Source organism: Sarcophilus harrisii, chromosome 4 (assembly GCF_902635505.1).
Source record: "Sarcophilus harrisii chromosome 4, mSarHar1.11, whole genome shotgun sequence".
In the NCBI taxonomy this organism is placed as follows: Eukaryota; Metazoa; Chordata; class Mammalia; order Dasyuromorphia; family Dasyuridae; genus Sarcophilus; species Sarcophilus harrisii.
In genome coordinates, this window is record NC_045429.1 from 57,328,509 (window position 1) to 57,348,312 (window position 19,804).

A 19,804-nucleotide genomic window follows, 5' to 3' on the forward strand; every position below is an offset into this window, starting at 1 on the left:
GAGAAGGGGTGATCAGACAGGGAAGAAGAGACAGGTGAGTACAAAGACATGAGAACCCAGATGGGAGAATAGGGAAAGAACAGCGGTAAGACTCTGCCTTTCTTCAAGTTATCCAAGAAGTTAATCTCGACTTTTCATCATCACTCACCCCTTCCCTCCAAGCAGTCGGGTGGATGGCACAGTCAGTTCTACCTTCACAATCTTTCTTGCACTCATCTCTTCCTCCTCTCCCACCACATCCCTCCCAGCTCAGACCTTCATCATCTTTCACCTAGACTGCAGGGACATCCTCATTCTCCATCATTCATCTTCACCAAAACAAACTGATAATTCTAAAATGAAGGTCTGACTAACCCAGCTCAAGAAGCAACAACGGCTCCCTTACTGATTCCTCCATCATTTGCAATCTTTTATAACTGGACTCCTATTTTTCCAAGCTGATTGCCCATTGTTTTTAATTGTGAACTCTGGGTTTCAGTCAAACTGGCCAACTTTCTGTCCTTTCTATTTCCTAAGAACTTTGGGGCCTTGAGCCTAGAATGGATCCCTCTTCATCCTTCTCTCTTGGCTGCACTTGGTCTCTCTCTGAGGCTCTGCTAAGGTCCACCTTCTACACAACAAGCCATTTCCAATTTCCTTGGTTGTTGATTTTCTCCCATCCATCCCTCAACTCACCTAAATTATCTAGTATTTGTTTCATCTTTTCCATAACCAAATCTGTGTTCATGCTGTATCTGTTGAATAATATGTGTCTTTGAAAGCAAAGAACATTTTCATTTTTGTTTTTATATCCTTACCGTTGCTTTAGTTGTTTCCAGTCATGTACAACTCTTTGTAACCCCTTTTGGGGATTTCTTCTGATAAAGATACTAGAGTGGTTTGCCATTTCCTTCTCATTAGCTCATTTTATAGATGTGGAAACTGAGGCAAAATGACTTGCCCAGGGTTCAAACAATTAGTAAGTGCCTAAGGCCAGATTTAGTGAGTCTTCTTGACCCTAGGCCTGGCACTCTGTCTACTGCACCATCTCACTAACTGTTTTTATATAACTAGTGTCTAGAATAATTCTTCTGTAGTGAATGTTTACTGGAAGCCTGTTGGATTTAACTAAGCTGAACAAGCTAATTTCTAGATATTGGTAAAACCTGCAAGTGAAGATGTGGGTCTGAAAGAGGGCTAGAAGAGAGGAGCAGAATCAATAAAAATCTTTTTTTAAATTTAAAAAAAAATATTTCAGGGACTTAAATGTTTGTCAACAGATAAGAAAGCAAGGAAAAGACAAGATACCTACGAAAAAAGATGGCTAAAAAAGCTAGGATTGATCTAAAAAGCTGGGAGAAAGGATTAAGAGGGATCATAGATTTGGATAGCAGGATTAATCTATAAATAAGAGTCTCCTCCAAGTTTTCCTAAAAATACTGCCTTCCTCTTATTTTGGCCATAGACAAGGCTATTATATTTATTTTTTAAGGTATCATTTATGGTCCTTTACTATTCCTATCATTGTACACTAATGTTACATAAATTTTTAAGCTCAAAAGATACTTATCTTAGTTCATTATTAATATTAAACTGAATTCCTTCTTTGAAATCTCCAGATTATCTCAAACAAACTTCTATAAAATCCTTTCTGCTGTTGCATTTGTGGTACAAGGTTAAACCTAGATTTTTGGGGACCAAGACAATAAATCCAGCCTAGACTCTAACCAGGTTAAGAAGGTTCTCAGTAGAGATCATAATATGATAATAGAATGACTTCGCTCTGGAGACCAGAATCCACCCAACTATAGACAGTCTCCTCAGTAGAAGGGTGATTTCTTGGTGATGACTTCTTTGGTATGACAACCTTGGAAACAAAGAAAAATGCGAAATGGCCCCCTGGCTTATGTGGCTCCCTTTGTCTTCTTCAGTGACAGTGACAGTAAAGGAAAGAGAGGAGGTTAAGAATTACTAATTTTAACCCTTTATGAAACACCACTGAACTACTGGTGCTCTAAATGTCCTATAACCTTGTCCTATAACCAATGAGTGTATGTGATACTGGAGAAACTAAATAGTATTATTCTTGACCTTTTCACTATAAATGAAACCACATGAAGGAGACTGCAGCTAAATGAAAAGTGTAGCTCAGCATTCTCCTTTAATAAGAAGAATGGGTAGGATTTGTGTTCTCATAACCAAAGGCAACAAGAAGCATTATTTCAAGGAGCATTTGATCATTTCATATGGGTGGTGCTCAGAATAAGTATTTACAAAAAGAATATCATGAAAATTGCAGCTTATGCCCAAAAATCTGTTGCAGAAGATAAAATAGAAAAAGGATGTGGAGAACAAAATAAAATTCTCCAAAATAAATCAATATTTAGTGACTTCAATCAATACTCAGTTATTTCAATGCAAGAGGTGGGACTTATGAAGACTGTGAGAAATATATTGGAAAATACAGGTCAGAAATAAGGATTAAGAGGTTCCAAAGACTTTTAGAATACACAAAAGACTCATGTTTCTATATCATGAATAATTTTCAAGAAAACAAATGGAAGGTACAAGACATTATGAACATAAAAAAATCATAAAGAAAATGAAACAATACAGATTTTAAGCAGACAAGAAATGACTCATTATTGATGTGGTAGTTAATATTGACAACTAACCTATTTAGGCAATTTACTTATTGGAATCTTTACAAAGTGTTAAGCCATTGGAGTTAATTTAATCTTAGAAAGAATTATTTTGGGCCAGAACTTGAACTAGGTACTAAGTACAACTGATGGAAACAATGCTTGTGTTCACACCTTTAGAGAGCTCATAAGTATCTAAGAACTCAATGGAGTTCACATGTTTGGGAGATTTCAGAGAGCATGCTGGGAGATATCCCACAATCCCACTCTCAGAGAAGTAGCATAAATTCAGTTCCTATGAGCCACTCGAAGGAGTTCTGGGAAACTTCCACTGGGGTTGGAGACAGAGCACTCTGGGAGATACAGAAGACTACTCGCCTCAGATGGAGATTGAGAAGCCACGAGTCGGAGCTGGCTGGAGGCTGAAGAAAGCAGAGGCAGAAGCCAAGGACAAAGCTGCAAGATCTCTTGGAGCCAGGCGGAGAGATAGACCTCAACTAACCAGGCTAATTTGGAAGGAGAAATAAACGCTTGCATTTTTAGCAGCTGGCTGCGATTTCGGAGTAATTATTTATTTCAACTGAGACTAAAGCTGCCTCCAAGAAAACCACCACATTTACTGATGATGAAAATAGGAAGTGGATGAAATAAAAAACATAGAAAAATATCTAATTTCACTTTTCAGTTTTATTGATGTAAATCAATTACTGTAACAAGGCATGTAACATAGTGGATAGAATGCTGAACTACAGTATTGAAGACCCAAGTTCTAATGTTCCTTCAGCCACTTATTTGGCCAAGTCACCCCAGACAACTTACTTATTAACCTGTCTGTGCTAGTTTCCTCATCTGTAAAATTAGGGGATCTGTAAAATTAGCATCTACCTCATGGGGTTGTTGTGAGAATCAAATGTTTAAACATATGTAAGGCATTCTGCAAATCCTGAAACACATACAAATGTTAGCTATTATTATTATTATTATTATTACTATTATCAACAAAAGAAATTAAAAAGCACTTTATTCAGCAAATACTTGATTTAACTATCAAGTGGAGAGATACACCAGCCAGTAAGATAAATACAATAAATAATAATAATAAACACAAAGAATAATAACAACAAGAAGGATGACAGAAGGTTAAGAACTGTATCGTTTTATTAAATAGAGAAGCAATAGCAAAACTAATTCAGAGAAACCTTAACAAGAGATTCACTTAAGCAAAATCAGCTTGAGGGCACTGAGGATGACAATGGAGGGGAACAAACAAAGGAAGAAATGGACATATCTATGAAGATTTTTCCCCCTGAGATAATTGGGGTTAAATGACTCGCCCAGGGTCAAACAGCTAGGAAATGTTAAGTGTCTGAGGCCAGATTTGAACTCAGGTCCTCTTGACTTCAGGGATAGTGCTCTACCCACTGCACCACCTAGCTGCCCTATGAAGGTTTTTATAACCAGATATTTAATCATCATCAAAGACAGAAGATCTACCATGCTTTAACTTTTAACATCATGGGTGCACTTGGGTAGAAACAGTATTCAAAAGAACATTGTTGAAATCACCTGGTTAGACCAAGGATGCATAGAAGACCTTCACTGGGTACACACAATTGAAAGAACAGCAAGGATTTAATGTAAGACAAAAAAAAAAAAAAAAAAAAAAGGTAAATGCAACCATATCCAAAACACCAATCTCAAAACTCAGCGAGAAACAGGAAGAATTTTACATGTGAAATTCCAGTAAATGATATCTCTACACTACACAACTGACTGAAAGACGTGGAAAGAACAAGCTCACTATACTTATTTATTATGTTAAACAAAACAACAATACAGTTATATTCAGGGGGGCAGGCAAGACACAGATTTATGGGCTCTCTACTACCTAAGCCTCAGCTATGACATAATCAATAGAGAACTGGGCTTGAGGTCAATAAAATCTGGGTTAAAGCCTCACTTCTAACACTAACTGGTGATGTCAATGAAATCACGGGTCTAATCTCTATCCCATACTCAAAAAGGTATAACAGGAAAAATAACCTTGATTAATGACGGCTAATATCAAGTGAGGCATAAAACATGGAGATTGATGCTTGCCAAAGATGTTGATCTCTGATTTACAGAAGAGGTCTATGCTGAACAGTTAAGTCCTCCATATGTTCTTGTTTAGAAAAGACATTGTGCTGGTTACATTAAGCTGTGTAATACTGCAGAGCCTCCTAGAAGAGATCCATAATCACTCAAGAGAGTTTGCCTAATCATACAAACAGGAAAAACTCAGTAACTGAAAAGTGCTTCTGTAGAAATATTTGAACTATGGAATCAATCAATATGCATTATGTATGAGGCAAGGGTGTGTGGTCAATGGTTTCCCATCACGTACGAGTTTTAAAGAAAAAAAGAAAAGGAACAAAGGACTCTTATAAAGGTGTAAGTGAGAACAGAGTCATTCCTAGCATGAAGAACAACCAGTGCAAAATCACGAAGATTGAAGATGGAATACTGTGTATGAGAAACAATAGAAGTGCAGATTTGGCTTGACCAAAGAGGATGGATAGAGAACTTTAAAGAGTAAATAGAAGAGCTATTCTACTTATTCTTCTATTTAGGATATAATCCTAAAGGCATATAGGAAGCCACTGGAGTTAATTGAAGGGAGGAGTGATGTAGTCAAACTCACACTTTGAAGAAAATCATTTTAATAACTTTATATATAAGACAAGTTGGAAAATAGAAGGACTTGAGGCAAAGGCTAATTAAGAGGCTACTACAATTGTCCAGACAGGGTTGATAGTCATATAAGTAAAAAGAGAAAATATGTAAAAATAAAAAATATTATGTAGACATGAATGACAAGACCTGTCAACTGAAGAGCTATGTGTGATGAGACTAAGGAGTCAAGAAAAATATTATAGTTACAAACAACTTGCAAATAGACTGGAAAGAGAGTGATATCCTAGACATAAGAAATAAAGTATAAAAGCATATTAGGGTGAAAGATAATTAGTTCTATTTCAGACATGTTGGGTTTGAAATGCCAATGAGATATCCAGTCCTATATGTTTAACACATAACTGAAGATTATATATATATATATGCATATATATATATATATATATACACACACACACATATATATCTGGGTGCATAGACAGATAAGCAGACAGGTAGATAGACTGGCATAAAGAAAATTGAACTTGTGGGAACTGATACAGTCACTGAGAAAAAGAGTAGAAGATAGAATATGAAGAGCCTAGAATAGATTTTTGGGGTATATCCCAACTATAGAGCATATTAAGGATCATAAACTAATAAAGGAAACAAAAAGAAAATAAGCAGATAGGTAGGAGAGCCAAAAGGAAGCACTGTCTTAAAAACCCCTAGATGAGGCTGGACCATAGTGATATAAACAGGCATAAATACATGGAATATCCAAATATGTAATGGGCCAGAATTCTGGAGAAATGTACTTGAAACAAGGATTTTTACAACAAGGTGTTAACTCAGTGGAATTGTTAAGACAATGATTATCTAGTTTAGCATGGTGATTAATAGTTCTCTAGTTCAGTATGACTGATTTAATCTTACAACAAATAATGGTTCCCTTAGTGTTATAATGATTGGCTTATACTCAGTATAATGAATGAAATTAATTGTAATAGAGCATTTAAGAGGTCAGAGTCAGACCTAGAGACAGAGTCAGAGACAGACTCAGAGAAGACAGAGGACTGGAGGCTGGTACTCAAGCTGAGACAGACTTCAAGACAGAGACCATCGTGGTGGCTCTCCTACTACTTCCTCTAAAGAAACTAAGACCCATTCCAGAGGGCCTCCAGAAAGCTAGCTGAACACCAGGTGAAGGAGACAGACTGTGAAGGAGATCATAAAGAATTTGGACTTTATCCCTGGCTATTCTTGTGGTGATTACTCAGCTGAAACGAAGGCTGGCCCAGAGACTTCCAGAAAGTTAACCAGAACATTACACAAATATATCTGGGATAAACACAATACATAGACAATGAGCTATACCCAAAACAGGAGGAAGAGGAAAGGGTGTTGGATTATTTTTGGGAATTGCAAAAGTCCATGAATAATCTCAACCTCCACCTATAATGAAAGCAATAATATAATAGCAAAAAAAATAGCAATTTTAATAGCAATAAAAAAAAAGTCAATCAGCAATTCCTGCTACAGATGATTGACACGAGGTGATAGACAGGCTTGTACTTCTGTTGTCTTGTTATTCTGTCTCTTTGTACTGACGTTATACATATGCTATTGAGCAATCCTATATTGCAGCTGAATCAAGACTAGCATCCACCTGAGAAAAGAACTAGAGTGATGACTTTTCAATCCCTGCTTTACTTGTAACATGTGTAAATATCCAAAACAGTAAATATACTGGGGAAAATATAAATATAATCCAATCCCCTGAAAAAACAATTTAGAATATATCATATTGAAAATATGTAACATAAATAACCACGCAATTCTCTTGGTCTGAAACCAAATCATGAATCTTGTCAAAATACCAAAGATCCAAGAACTCTCTATATTAAAGATATGTACAATTTTGATCTTAGCTGTTCTTCATTATGATTGAACCATTTGCCATCTGAATTTCACTAGCTTCAAAGAGTTACACAATTAAATTTACATATTTACTGTTTTATAAATCCTAAGAGAAAACCATACATAATATATAAGTTCTAAATGTCATTCTGACACTAAAATAATATTTAAAAGTCACTTTGGACAAAAATTTCAATTTGTTACATTTACAAAATGAGACTTTACTTCTGATGTCTTGCTTATTCATGTTCTCACCTACCTCTCTCTTTAGTTTTTCTTTCCTCAGTTCTATTTGTTTTTGTCGCTCTTTCTGTCGAGGTGAAAGACAGTATGTTGAGTTTATTGGTGAAATATTTGCAGATTGTACTCTGCGGCTAGATTTCCCACTCCCTTTGCTTCTTCGTGTGTTGACTGCTGAGCTTGGACGATATTTGGGATTGGCTGGTGGTTGGGGAAAATAAACTAGTGGTTCACCTGTGGATGTGTGAGCAATAACATGTGACTTTACCAGGAGGTCTTCCTTTTTAATCCCAATCATCCCATTTGTAGTTGAGTTGGAAGAGCGAGGCGATAACTGCTGATTTTCGATCTCAGTTATGTTAACATTAATGGGGGGTAAAAAGCCCTGGCTCTCAATGTCTTGTAAACTCAGGAGCTCAAACTTTCCGTCTCTCTCCACTAGTATCTTCCCATCCTTATATTCCTCACTACTGCCATTAGTTAGTGAAAGGAGCACACTCTCTGGTGTAAGTTCACCAGAAATACGCAGCTGTGACAGTTTCCCAGACACATCTCTCTCACTTTCATTATCATTTCTGTAATTTTCTGTATCTTCCAGAGGAGGCACTTCCAGATCTACTAACTTGTCTTTGAATTTAAGTTTTCTTTCTCTCTTTTCGTTGACAGGCTCTTGAGTCTCCAAAATCTTGTTAGCTGTGACAATCTTTTCCATAATGTATCGCTTTACTTCCTCATCCTCCTCATCCTCAAGCTCCTTTTGGCTTTCCGCCTTGCTCTCCTGGAATGAATTTTCACTGTCCGAATCAGATACAGGATCCAAAGGTTGAATGCTAGGTACAGAGATGAAGTTATTTCGCCTCGGTGACATCTCATCCTTTGATACTTTGTCATTTTCAGGAAGCTGTTTTGTATCCTCTCCTCCTTTATCGTTCTCTTTCTGTTCTTCATTAGTATCTTCTTCCTTTTCACTAGACATCTAAAAAGAAATCAAGTTCTCTTTCAGAGAATTTATTAAGTATAATTCAACCCAGCAAAAAATTATATATATATATTATATATTTTATACAAGCATATTATGTATATATATATATATTTCTATAGTTAATTTACTTTCTCTAGGAAAAAGTGTTTCTTATAATAGCACACTTGTGATAAGTGTTACATATTGACAATTTAAATATGATACTCTATAATGTGCAATTATATCATAAAATAGCTCATAAAAGAATTACATATACATGAAAGATGTTTTGAAAATTTTTACTCAATTTTACTTTGGTATAAAAGGTTTTATTTAAATACTGCATTAACATGTTTAATAAACATATTTATTCTGCAGCATAAAGGGTTATTAACTATATGCTGACAGTTTTACTTGGGAATTCCCTATCTATATTTTTCTCTCCATTTACACCTTAAATATTTCCTCCACATGATGCTCCCCTTCAAAATAAAAAAAAAACTTAAAATGTAATCTCCATGAAAAGAGGATTTAAAATCTTTTTCCTTTCTGTCCTCAAGGCCTAAGACAGTAGAGTGCATATATAGTAAGTGCTTAATGTGAGATGATTTTAATTGAAATCCTACAGGAAGAGAGCAAATACAAAATGAACTGTGCTCACCAGTGCATTTTGGGACAGCCTGAGATATGTGATGTAAAAATTTTCCCCTAATTAACAATGTTCCCTCTTATCATAACTATATTGACTTTGTTCATATAAAAGCTTTAAAATGTAATGTTGTTGAAATTGTCTGTTTTGTCTTTTATGATTCCACTCGTCCTTTATTTTGGCTATTCTCCTCCTCACTATAGTTGTAAAAGGCACCTTCTCCTCCGTCTTAGTCTGAATTTTTAAAGCAACAACCTTTTATAGTTAGGTCACCTGTTCATTTGGAAATTTATTGTAGCATTTAGTGGAATTTGTGGTCCAAATTGCTTTTCTACTACAAACACTTTCCAGTTTTCTAAATAGTTCCCGTCAAATACAGTCCCTCTCCCAAGAGATTATTCTTTGTTTAACTGAGTATTAAAGCTATCATTTCTAATTCTTACTTATCCAAACTGCTGTATTAATCTACTTTTCTATGTTTGAACCAAATGTCATTTTGTACGATTAGTGCTTTATTATACGGTTTCATGTCTGGAAATATTATCCATTACTTATCCCTAACATTTTTTTCATTATTTCCCTTAACATTCTAGATTTTGTCTAGTGAGATAAAGTAACTAACTCCTTAATAATTTGAATGACATAGACTCTTTGGGGGGCCCCCTTTTCTCCTACATCTCTCTTTTTGTGACCTCATCTATTGCCATGGATTTAAAAATCTTCTCTCTAAATATAGCTCTAAAACCCACGTTATCTAGTCCCAAGGTCTCTCCTTAATTGCAATACTGCAAAATCAATTGCCTACTGGATATTTTGAACTGGATATCCCATTAGCATCTCAATTTCAACATGTCAAAAAATTTCATCATCTTCCCCTCAAAAATATCTTTCTTCCAGACTTTTACTTTTTGTTATGGGTACCACCATCCTTGATGTCACTCAGGTTCACAACCTAAAAGTCATCCTTAATTTAACTTCACATATACACACTTATAGCTACCAATCAGTTTTTAACACTTGTGGATTCTACGTCCACAAATTCTCCAGCATCTATCTACAACTTTCTCTCTACTTCTACACATATGTTTCCAAATCAGGTTTTCATCAGTCTTGCCTGAACTACACAAAAAAACTTGGGAGAATTGGTCTCCCTGGCTCATGCATTCCTTTCACCAAGCCATGGTCCACCCCCAATACCAAAGTGACTTTCACACAGGTGTAACTGTATTTCTTTCTCCCTTGCTCAACTAACAAATGGTTCAAATTTCTGTTTGGCATTTAAAGCTCGGTACAGGAAAAGGATAGACCTTATCAGCACTATCACACATACTTCCTTCTACAACCTGACCAAACTGGTATTCTTGCTGTTCCTCACACATGTCACCATCCTCCCAGCTCTCTGTCTTTACTTGATTGCCCCCCAAACCTGGAATGCATTCCCAATCCCTGCCTTCCTAGTTTCCTTCAGTGCTCAGCTCAAGTACAACCTCCTGTAAGAAGCCTGTCCTGATCCCCATCTGGTAGCATCTTTTCTCAAAAAAAAAAATTACTTTATTTTTATTCTATACATATTTTGTACCTATTTATATATGTCAGTGTTGTTGCCCCAGACAGAATGTTAGCTCTGCCCCCCCCAGCATTCCCCCCACCCAGCATATGTCTTGGCACTTAATAAATGCTTGTTGACTCACTGATCGTCATAAGCCACAGAAATCTCTCATTTTGAGAGGGAACATGGTGTAGTAAGAAGGAGGATGGTCTTGGATTCCACTGCAAACTAGATGGGAGTCTTGGATCCTGTTACCCACTTATTAGTGATGTGGCCATGGTCACAAAATTTAATCTCTTTAAATTTTAGTTGCTTATTCTATAAAATGGAGTTAATAACGCCCATATTTTATGGGAGGTTGTTGGGGTGAGAGTATATACATAAACAAAACATGGTGATTTTCATCATTTCTTTTTAAAACCTCATCTGATCCTTCTGTCCTCTCTAACCATCATTCTGTTAATGTTCTTCCTCTTGTGGTCAAACCCTGAACACAAATTGCTGTCAAGTTACACCTTCATTGTTAACTTCACCACAAACTATTTGTCAGGAGTATAATTAGAGGGTATGAGTAAAACTTGACTTTAATATGATGATATAAAAAAAGAAACTAGTACTGAAAAAGCAATTGTACTAGAAGAAGAGGAAAGGGGAGGTTAAAATGGGGCAAATTATGTCACAAAAAGAGGCACAAAAGACCTATTACAATCGAGGGAAAGGGGGAGGATAAGGCAAGAAAACACATGGCTTTTCCTTCTCTTTAAAACACTTTTTTGTTCATAAATCATAAATATTAATACCAGGGTTTTTGTTGCATGTAATTACTCACTTTTACAATAACAACTCGTTTTAAAGTTTACAAAGAATTTCTTTCCCCCACAACAACTCTGCGAGGTAGATAGTCCATATTATCATTGCCATTTTACATATGAAATGTTTAAGACTCAAGAGAAAGGAAGTTTCTTGCCAATGAAAACAGCCTGGAATCACATACAGATATTCTGGGCTCCAAGTCTAGTATTTGTCAAGTCAACAAGCATTTATTAAGCACCTATTATCTGCCACGCCCTGACTATACACTTTTTTTGTGTGTGTTTTTTTTTAGGAGATAATTATTTTATGATCTGTCCTAAGCTACATCAAAATCCATGTTGTGCACAAGGTACACTGTGTTTACAATTTTCTTTTTGACACTCTTAGTTATGTTTCAATTTGATGACACATTAAAAAAATAATTTCTTCTTCCATGTATGCAAAACATTGTGCTAGGTACTGAGAGTTTTTTTTTTATTTATTTTTGGTGAGGCACTTAGGGTTAAGTGATTTATCTAGAGTGACACAGCTAGTAAATATAAAGTATATAAGGCTGAATTTGAACTCAGATCTTCCTGACTCCATGGCCAGTATTCTATCCACTGTGCCATATAGCTGAAGAAATAGTACAGATATAGTAGTATATTTTTAAAGGGATTACTATCTACAGTAAATACCTCAGTACTGCCAACTTGGTTTTTTTCTTCTTCGTTAATTAACCACTCAAGGTCCTTTTCAAAATCATCTTCATATTCTCCACTTTCCATCAAATCAGCATCTTTCTTTTCATTCATTTCCTTTTCATTAAAGAATAGTGCTGTTAGATATAAAAGAAAAAAACAAGTTAATATGTTTTCATAGTTGAAAAGTAATCCTTCAAAAAATTCCTACTATTTCCAAAGGAGGTAATATTGAATATATGTTGCAAAACAAAACAAAACAAAACAAAATAACTAAGGTTTATAAATCAAAGGATATTTAAATGTTGAAAGAACTTCCTGTAACTTATTCAGAATTCCTTCTGATAAATATACAAATACATGAACCTATAATTATCATGCCAAGAAGTTTGGAAGATAATACAGGCATACCATTTTTTACTTTATTTTGTTGAACTTCACAAATATTGTGATTTATAACACCTGAACATCTGTGGCAACTCTGTGAAAATCTTGTGTCATTTTCCAATAGCAAATGCTCACATCATGTTTCTGTGTCACATTTTGGTAATGCTCATACTATTTCAAACTTTTTCACTATTACCACAAATTGTGGTGATCACATTGTAATTGTTTTGAAGAACCACAAACTCCATCTATATATGAAGGCAAACTTAATTGATAAACACTATATATATATTCTGGCTGCCCCCATTAATTAGCCATTCCCATTTTTCTTCCTACCCTCAGACTTCTATATTTTCTGAGACACAATTGAAAATTATTGAAATTAGGCCAATTACTAACTTTGCAATAGTCTCTAAATCAGGTGGAGGCAATTTCCTTTATGAGTTCTATTTAGTTTAAAGGATAAAGCACTGGTCAGAAACCAACAATGGGAAAATCCCCAGTGTGAGTCCCAAGGATCCCTTCCTGTTGCGAAGGGGCTATTCTAGCAAAGAGAAAGATCCTAGATCCCACAATCATGGCAACAAAATGGCTTTGGCAGGATACTTTCCTGGCAAACACATACAGTTGCTAGGGTTTTTGTCTAGTGAGACTCTTGCTTTCCTCAAACACAACCAGTTCATTTTTTCCTTTCAACAAAGATAATTGATTACATAAAGGAAAAGAATTACAGAATCTCAGAGTTGTGAAATACCTTAGAAAGTACACCTTTGCCAAATCATAAACAAAAAACTACTCTCATTACAACGTATCCAGTAAGTACACAAGCATCTTTCATCTGAAGATAACTAATAAATAGAATCCAATCCCTCTCCAAGCAGCCCTTTCTGCTTCTAGATAGCTTTAATTAATGGGAATTTTTTTCTTTATCTCTGAGAAAAAAATCAAATATTAATTTTATATTTGATTACTTTCTGCAATTGATTCTATTCTATAAACTGAGCCATGTTTCTTTGTCTCTGGGTTAACTTCAGAAGTTCATGAATTCAGAAGTTCAGTTTTCTGTTCTGAGTTAAGTTTAAAAGCTATAAATAACTTTAATGGAAAGAATACTGTAATCTCTTTATCACCAGCTGCCTTTGTACAATTAGAAAAATTCTGTTATCCTTGAAAGGTACAGGTAGATTCTAAAGAATCTAGTTGGTTATCTCTGCAACACTGGCTGTCCTTCAAAAAAGTCTGGTCTGGTATCACTGTGACATAAATTAGCTTTGAAGCTGGACTCCCCTCCTTTCCCCCCAGCCCCATCGATGAGCCTTCCTTAGCAACAAGACAGAAGCAGGGGTTGTTATTAATCCCACAATCCAGACTGCCAAATTGTTCTCCATCATCTATGATGCTCCAGCTTTTGTAACGATTTAGATTATTTTCCAATTCTGTTGCTTCCTGTTCTTTGTTCCAGAGGACTTCTCAAAACTATATGAAGGCTAACAAATACACCCTCAACATCATTAAGCCTACTGAGGAGCTGAAAGAACCATTGGTAGCCTTACCAACAAATTGAATTTGCTTGGAACCTTGTGCTTCAGTTTACCTTAATTTCGACTGCAACACCTCAAATCTTAATGCAGCTTCCATCCATTGTTCTTAATTCTGTCCTCTAGAGCCAAGAAGAACAGCTCTGTTAATCCTCTTCCACACATCAAACTTTAAAATTCTTGAGATCAGTTACCAAGTTCCCCTAAATCATCTTTCTCCTAGGCTAAACACTCCAACTCTTTCAACAGATTTTCAGATGGCATCACCTCAAGGTCCTTCAACAACATTGTTACTCTCTCTGGTGGTTTTATAGTTTTCAATGACTTTTCTAAAACATAGTATCCAGAACTGAACCCAGTACTCCAGACATGGTCTAATTATTGCAGAGTATAGCAGGATTGTTCCCAAACTAGTTCTGTACTTTATCTTTCTCATAGCAAGCTAAAGATCTCTTTCTTTTTTGACTGACATATCAATTATATTGTTGGTTTACTGAATTTGCAGTTTTTTTTAAACACATGGTTAGCTATTGCTCTCAAGTAATGTTTTTTTTAAAAATTCAAGTGTTAAATAAAGACTTTGCATTTATTTATATTACATTTCATCTTATTAGAGAGGCAGCATGAGATAATGGAGAGCCCTGACTTTGAAAAAGAACCTGGATTTGGAAAAAAAAAAAAAAAAAAAAAAACTCACCCCAGATACTTAACAGCTATGTGATTCTGGACAATCTGAGTCTGATTTTTCTAACCTGTAAAATGGAAATAGTTACAGTATCTCCCATGCAAGACTTTTCTGATGAGATTATGTAATAAAGTCCTGTGTATTTTGTAAAACACTATATAAATATAAGCAGCAGGTGTTGCTATGGAGCAAGTTTTAGCTGGGCACTCTTATTTTTTTTACTCTTCTCTAACCATTCTCTCATCCCACCACTAGGGTATGGTCTCACCTACCTACACCATTAGTCTACCCCTCCTCTTTCCTCAGACATGGGAAATTTGCTTGTAGCATTTCACAGCTGATGCATCTACAACTGCATATTGTTATAGCAAAGATTTCATTTTAAGTTTAAGGGTACATGGTCCCAATTGACAAGGTCACCTCTTCTCTATTTTAGAAGCTCATATTAATTATTAATAAAACTACAACCATAAGATCTTTTCATATATGCAACTTATAGAGTTCTTGCAGATCAAGAGACAAAAAATCTTGATCACCAGAACAAAAATCTAATCCTCTGTCCTATTTTAATTCTATTTGCCAATTATTCACTGGCATACTCAGTTTTGTCCTCCCTGACACAGAATTAGCATACAGATATATTATCCCAAAATTATGGTCAAGAAATTTTTATGTGAAGGAAAAATATTTTCAAGGATAGTAATTAAATCAAATTATGTCAAAAGACAAAGAATAGAGATAGTGAGGAGTGAATGCCAAAGATGAAGGGGAAAGCTGAAAATATTGCACAAGTTCTGAAATCTCCTGGAGAGAAATAATTTATCCCACTGTTCTCAGAGTTATTTCTTTTCAATCAGAGGCTCAGTCACAGAAACGTATGTTACCACAATTACTCCTGCTGCTGTCCATCCTCCAAAAGCCAAAGTCAAAAGCCACTTTCCCCCATTCAAAGAGCACAGGCTAACAAGAAAGTCAATCTCTCTCAGAGTTGGAACAAATTTCTTACTATTCAAAACTATCATTTCCAGGATTCCCAATTGGTATTCTTTTCTTCTTCTTACCCACAGGACATCAGTCCAAATCTGTCTGAATATCTGATTATACAAATAGGAATTCTTCTTCTTCCTAATGGTATTACTTCAATTATTATTATTTTGTAAACTGTCCTCTAATCAGTAAGCTATCATTGACTAGCTTCTGTCATCTGCACACTGACCATATAAATTATCTATGTCTTTAACCAAGTCACTAACCCAAAACGAAAAGGATTCAGCTTCCAAATTCAAATTGAATCACTGATGACTATTCTTTTGTTACAGCCATTCAACGAACTAATTGTTCCCTCTCTGGCCAACATTCATAAGACTAGTATGAGAGATTGTCTAGCATCCCAGTAAAAGCCAATACAAAAGAGGTACAGTGCTACAATAGTAAGAAGTCCCTCCTAATCTTATAATCATGTAGCTGTCTATAATTGCTGAATCAGTCTTTATCAAAGAATCCCAAAGTTAGAAAGGATCCTCCACTTCAGTTGTGTCAAGCAAATAGGAAAAGATCCCTATAGGCTGAATATTGACTTTTGAAAATCACAAAGTCTGTTTTATTGCATTTTTGAAATTTTGTTTAAAAATTCCCAATCAATTTTAATCTGGCTTAAATTGCATTTGAAAGTTTTTTGAACTGCATGCCTTCTTGACCATGAATGTGACACCTATGCTACTATGTATCACTTCCTCCAAATAAAACATTTTTTATTTGAGGCCTTCTAGGGAAGGCAAACCCACTTACTTACCAAGGCAATTCATTCCATTGAGACAATTTAATTGTCAGGACAAACAATGGATGAGCTGGTAAAAATTGCCAGTCTCATAACTTTATCCTTCACCTTCAAACCCTCCCCTCTTTTCAAACTTCCCTCTTACTATATAAGGGCGTCACTACTATTCTTCTAGTTGATTCACATAGTGTCATCCCTTGTGTTTACTATCCCTCATCCCACAAGGCTAATCAGTTGTTAATCTACTTCCACATCTCTCCCATCTGTTCCCTTCTCTGTATATATAATTATTACTCTAATTCAGGCCTTCACTTACCTCTCAGTAATTAAAATAGCCCCCAAACTGATTTCTCTGTCTCAAGTCTTGTCTCCTTTATGTAAATTATCATCCATAGGAGCCAAAGTGATTTTCTTAAAGCTCTTCTTACTAGCCACTCCCCTAATCAACAAATTCCAGTAGTTTTATTTATGCTGATCTGAAATATGATTTCATTTTTATCTCATCCTTTTTGGATTTACATTTTGTTTTATATAATCATAGGTGCATTCATATTTTAACATATGTATATATGTATTGAAATTGTTTACAAACAACTTTTTACTGGTAGTGGGATATAATATTTAATTAGACTGTTTTGTACTTTTTAGGCTGTTTTCTCCACTTTGCTCTCAAATTAGATCCTAAGCTCCTTCAAGAACTATATCTTCCTTTTTTTTTTTTTTAAATCTCCCAGTGCCTGCCACAGTATTTTGTAAACTGTGAGTACCCAAAAAGATCTGCTGGTAGAAATAATGAGGGGATAATGTAATAGAACTGACAACATAATAATCAAGAATTGGGATTTAATAAGACTTTGGGCTTAAATGTCAAGAACAGTCCATGTTAGAAATTATAACAATAAATTCTAGGTAGTGTTTTTCAAATATTTAAAGTCTTTATTTGGTGCCTCCTAAACAAAATTGGTTCGGCATTTGAATTCATTTTATTAGATTCAAAAATAAGTTATTTCCTATTTTGATAATTTCCTGTTCATAAAAATTCTTCAGTTATATTTTATGTATTATTCAACTTCAAAATCTTTTCACCTCTTGATTACCCAAAGGAACATAGATCAAAACTTGAAACCCTAGTGACAAAAATGATCACAAAAATCAGAATAGTAAAATTTCAGCCTAGCAAAGCTATTACTGTTTTAACTAAGATTATTTAGTCTTATACCATCATTTATTCCTAATGTTATCCATATTCTTTCTTATACCCTCTTTATTCTCACCCATATTAAAAAAAAAATAAAAGCAATAGCATACTTTCAGAGTGGTGGAATTTAACAATTACAAAACAACAAAAAGAAACTGATGATGTTTGATTTACACAGAAACAATTTTCATTATTGTCTTTTAAACTCCTCTCCCACTAAATCTTTTTTTTTTTTTAACCAGGGCTATCAACTGAGCAAATTTATTATTTTTCATCTTACTTTTACCTTCTAGTAGCTAGTTAAATGCTAATTAAAAGCATAATGCCAAAGGAGAAAAATAAAATTCAGCAAGAGAGAGAGAGAAAGAGTGAGAGATATAGAGACAGAGACAGAGAAACAGGGAAGGAGTGGGAAGGAAGGAAGACTGAAAAGAAGGGAAAGGAGGAAAGGGAGAGAGGAGAGATGGCAAAACACAAGTTAATGATCAATTCCTGAACAACAGGTGCTAAATGCTGCTGATCTCCTTTAAAAATGTTCCTGCTTTACTTCAAAATTGCCTGTTTAGATCCTCCCAAACCCATTATTTTTCTCTTGTCTCATATCATCAATCCATTTTCCCACAAATATTTTTTATTTTTATTAACCCCAAAAGATAAATCAAGTTTAGTTATCAATGATTAATATAGATTTTTCTCAATTGTCATTTTCTTTTTGATAGTATCATCAAATCTAATGTTTGCATTTCCTTTTTTAAAAAAACAACAAAATTCAAATGGACCATCTTAAAAGCAACAAAGATAGGTTTAAATAATTTTGGAATTTGAAAAATATGTGGCATTATTATTTTGATATCAGTGTTAGTTTCTTTGAGGGTACCTAAAGAAACAATCAATATTTATTTGACCACTATTTTTCTTCAGAGATAAATTACATCAATTCACTTCACTCAACAAATTCAATTAAATAAACTTTCATTAAGCACTTGCAAAATACAAGGCACCCAGGATACAAAAACAAAAATAAAACCTAATTCCTTCCTGAAGAATCTGCAGTACGCGTTAAGTTTTTCTTTCTCTCTAACCACATACACAGTCACGTAATAGAAAGGGTTTAATATCTGCGGTTAGAGAATCTAGCTTCAAATCCAGAATACTATTTATTAGCTATTTGACTTTAAGTAAGTCATTTGTCCTGGGGACCTCATCATTTGCAAAACGAAGAGATTGGACTACATAATCCCTAAAATTCTTCCCAGCTCTTAATGTATGATCCAATTGATATTTAAGAAATTAATATTTAGGTGACTCTCATCTAATGTAGGTGATACTGATATCTAAATGTAAGCATTATAAACATAATCCTGAATGTGCAAATAAAATCGTGCAGACTTAAACCAAATAGTCTTTATTATTTACAGAATCCTTCAAATGTGAAAACCAGAATATAAGTTAAAATATCTACTCAGCATCATAAGAACTTATGTTTAATACTTTTGCAAAAAAATTCTAAAACACAAAGCTGAATTGAACTTAAATTCAAACAAAATTTCCATCCAAACATCAATTATTTTCAAGCAAATTAAAGAAGTATCTTCTAGTTCCAAATTAAAAACTGCACACAGATCAGAACATATATCCTTTATGTCTTATTCAGATGTGTCACAGGACACTTCACCCCTTTCCAGCTCTCTTAATCTTCATCTGGAGTACACAATCATGGTACACATTCTCATCAAGCTTAAGAAAAGACATCTTGGGCAAATTCATTAATTATGTTTGTCTTATTTGTCCCCTGTGAATATAACAACTCTGAATTTCATGAAGTTTATCACTGGCAAGCAAAGAAGCAATAGCCTTGAACAACCCAACATTTTCAACACAGATCTTAATTAGAACACAAAATTAATTCCTTCTCTAGGGATGTCTGCTAAATCCCCTAGTCTCCTAATGGATAAAAACTACAGATCTTTTAATTTAAGATGGAATTATCACATATATAACTATTTCACAGGGTTTTATTTAGAGGATTCTGATTTTTCATTAAAAAGCTAAATCTAACCACTAGCATATATCTTAGTTGAAACCCTTATGGGAAATTCTGGAGTTCTTTAAGAATTATTAAATTGTAAGG

At 34.7% G+C, this 19,804-nt stretch overlaps 1 protein-coding gene across 3 annotated transcripts in view; it reads right to left on the bottom strand.

Annotated features, from left to right (window-relative positions):
- The window catches only part of CCDC181 (coiled-coil domain containing 181), a 35,685-nt gene that overhangs the window by 14,509 nt on the left and 1,372 nt on the right, over positions 1–19,804 (bottom strand). For 2 of the 3 annotated variants that reach the window (XM_031936849.1, XM_031936851.1), the window contains exons 2-3: positions 12,086–12,225; positions 7,456–8,412 (exon numbers count right to left, since the gene is read on the bottom strand). In XM_031936849.1, the coding sequence (XP_031792709.1) occupies positions 7,456–8,412; positions 12,086–12,202 (1,074 nt within the window). In that variant the 5' untranslated portion in view covers positions 12,203–12,225. Of the gene's footprint in view, positions 1–7,455; positions 8,413–12,085; positions 12,226–14,069; positions 14,091–19,804 lie in introns of those variants that run through there. The other variant, XM_031936850.1, reaches the window with a different exon arrangement.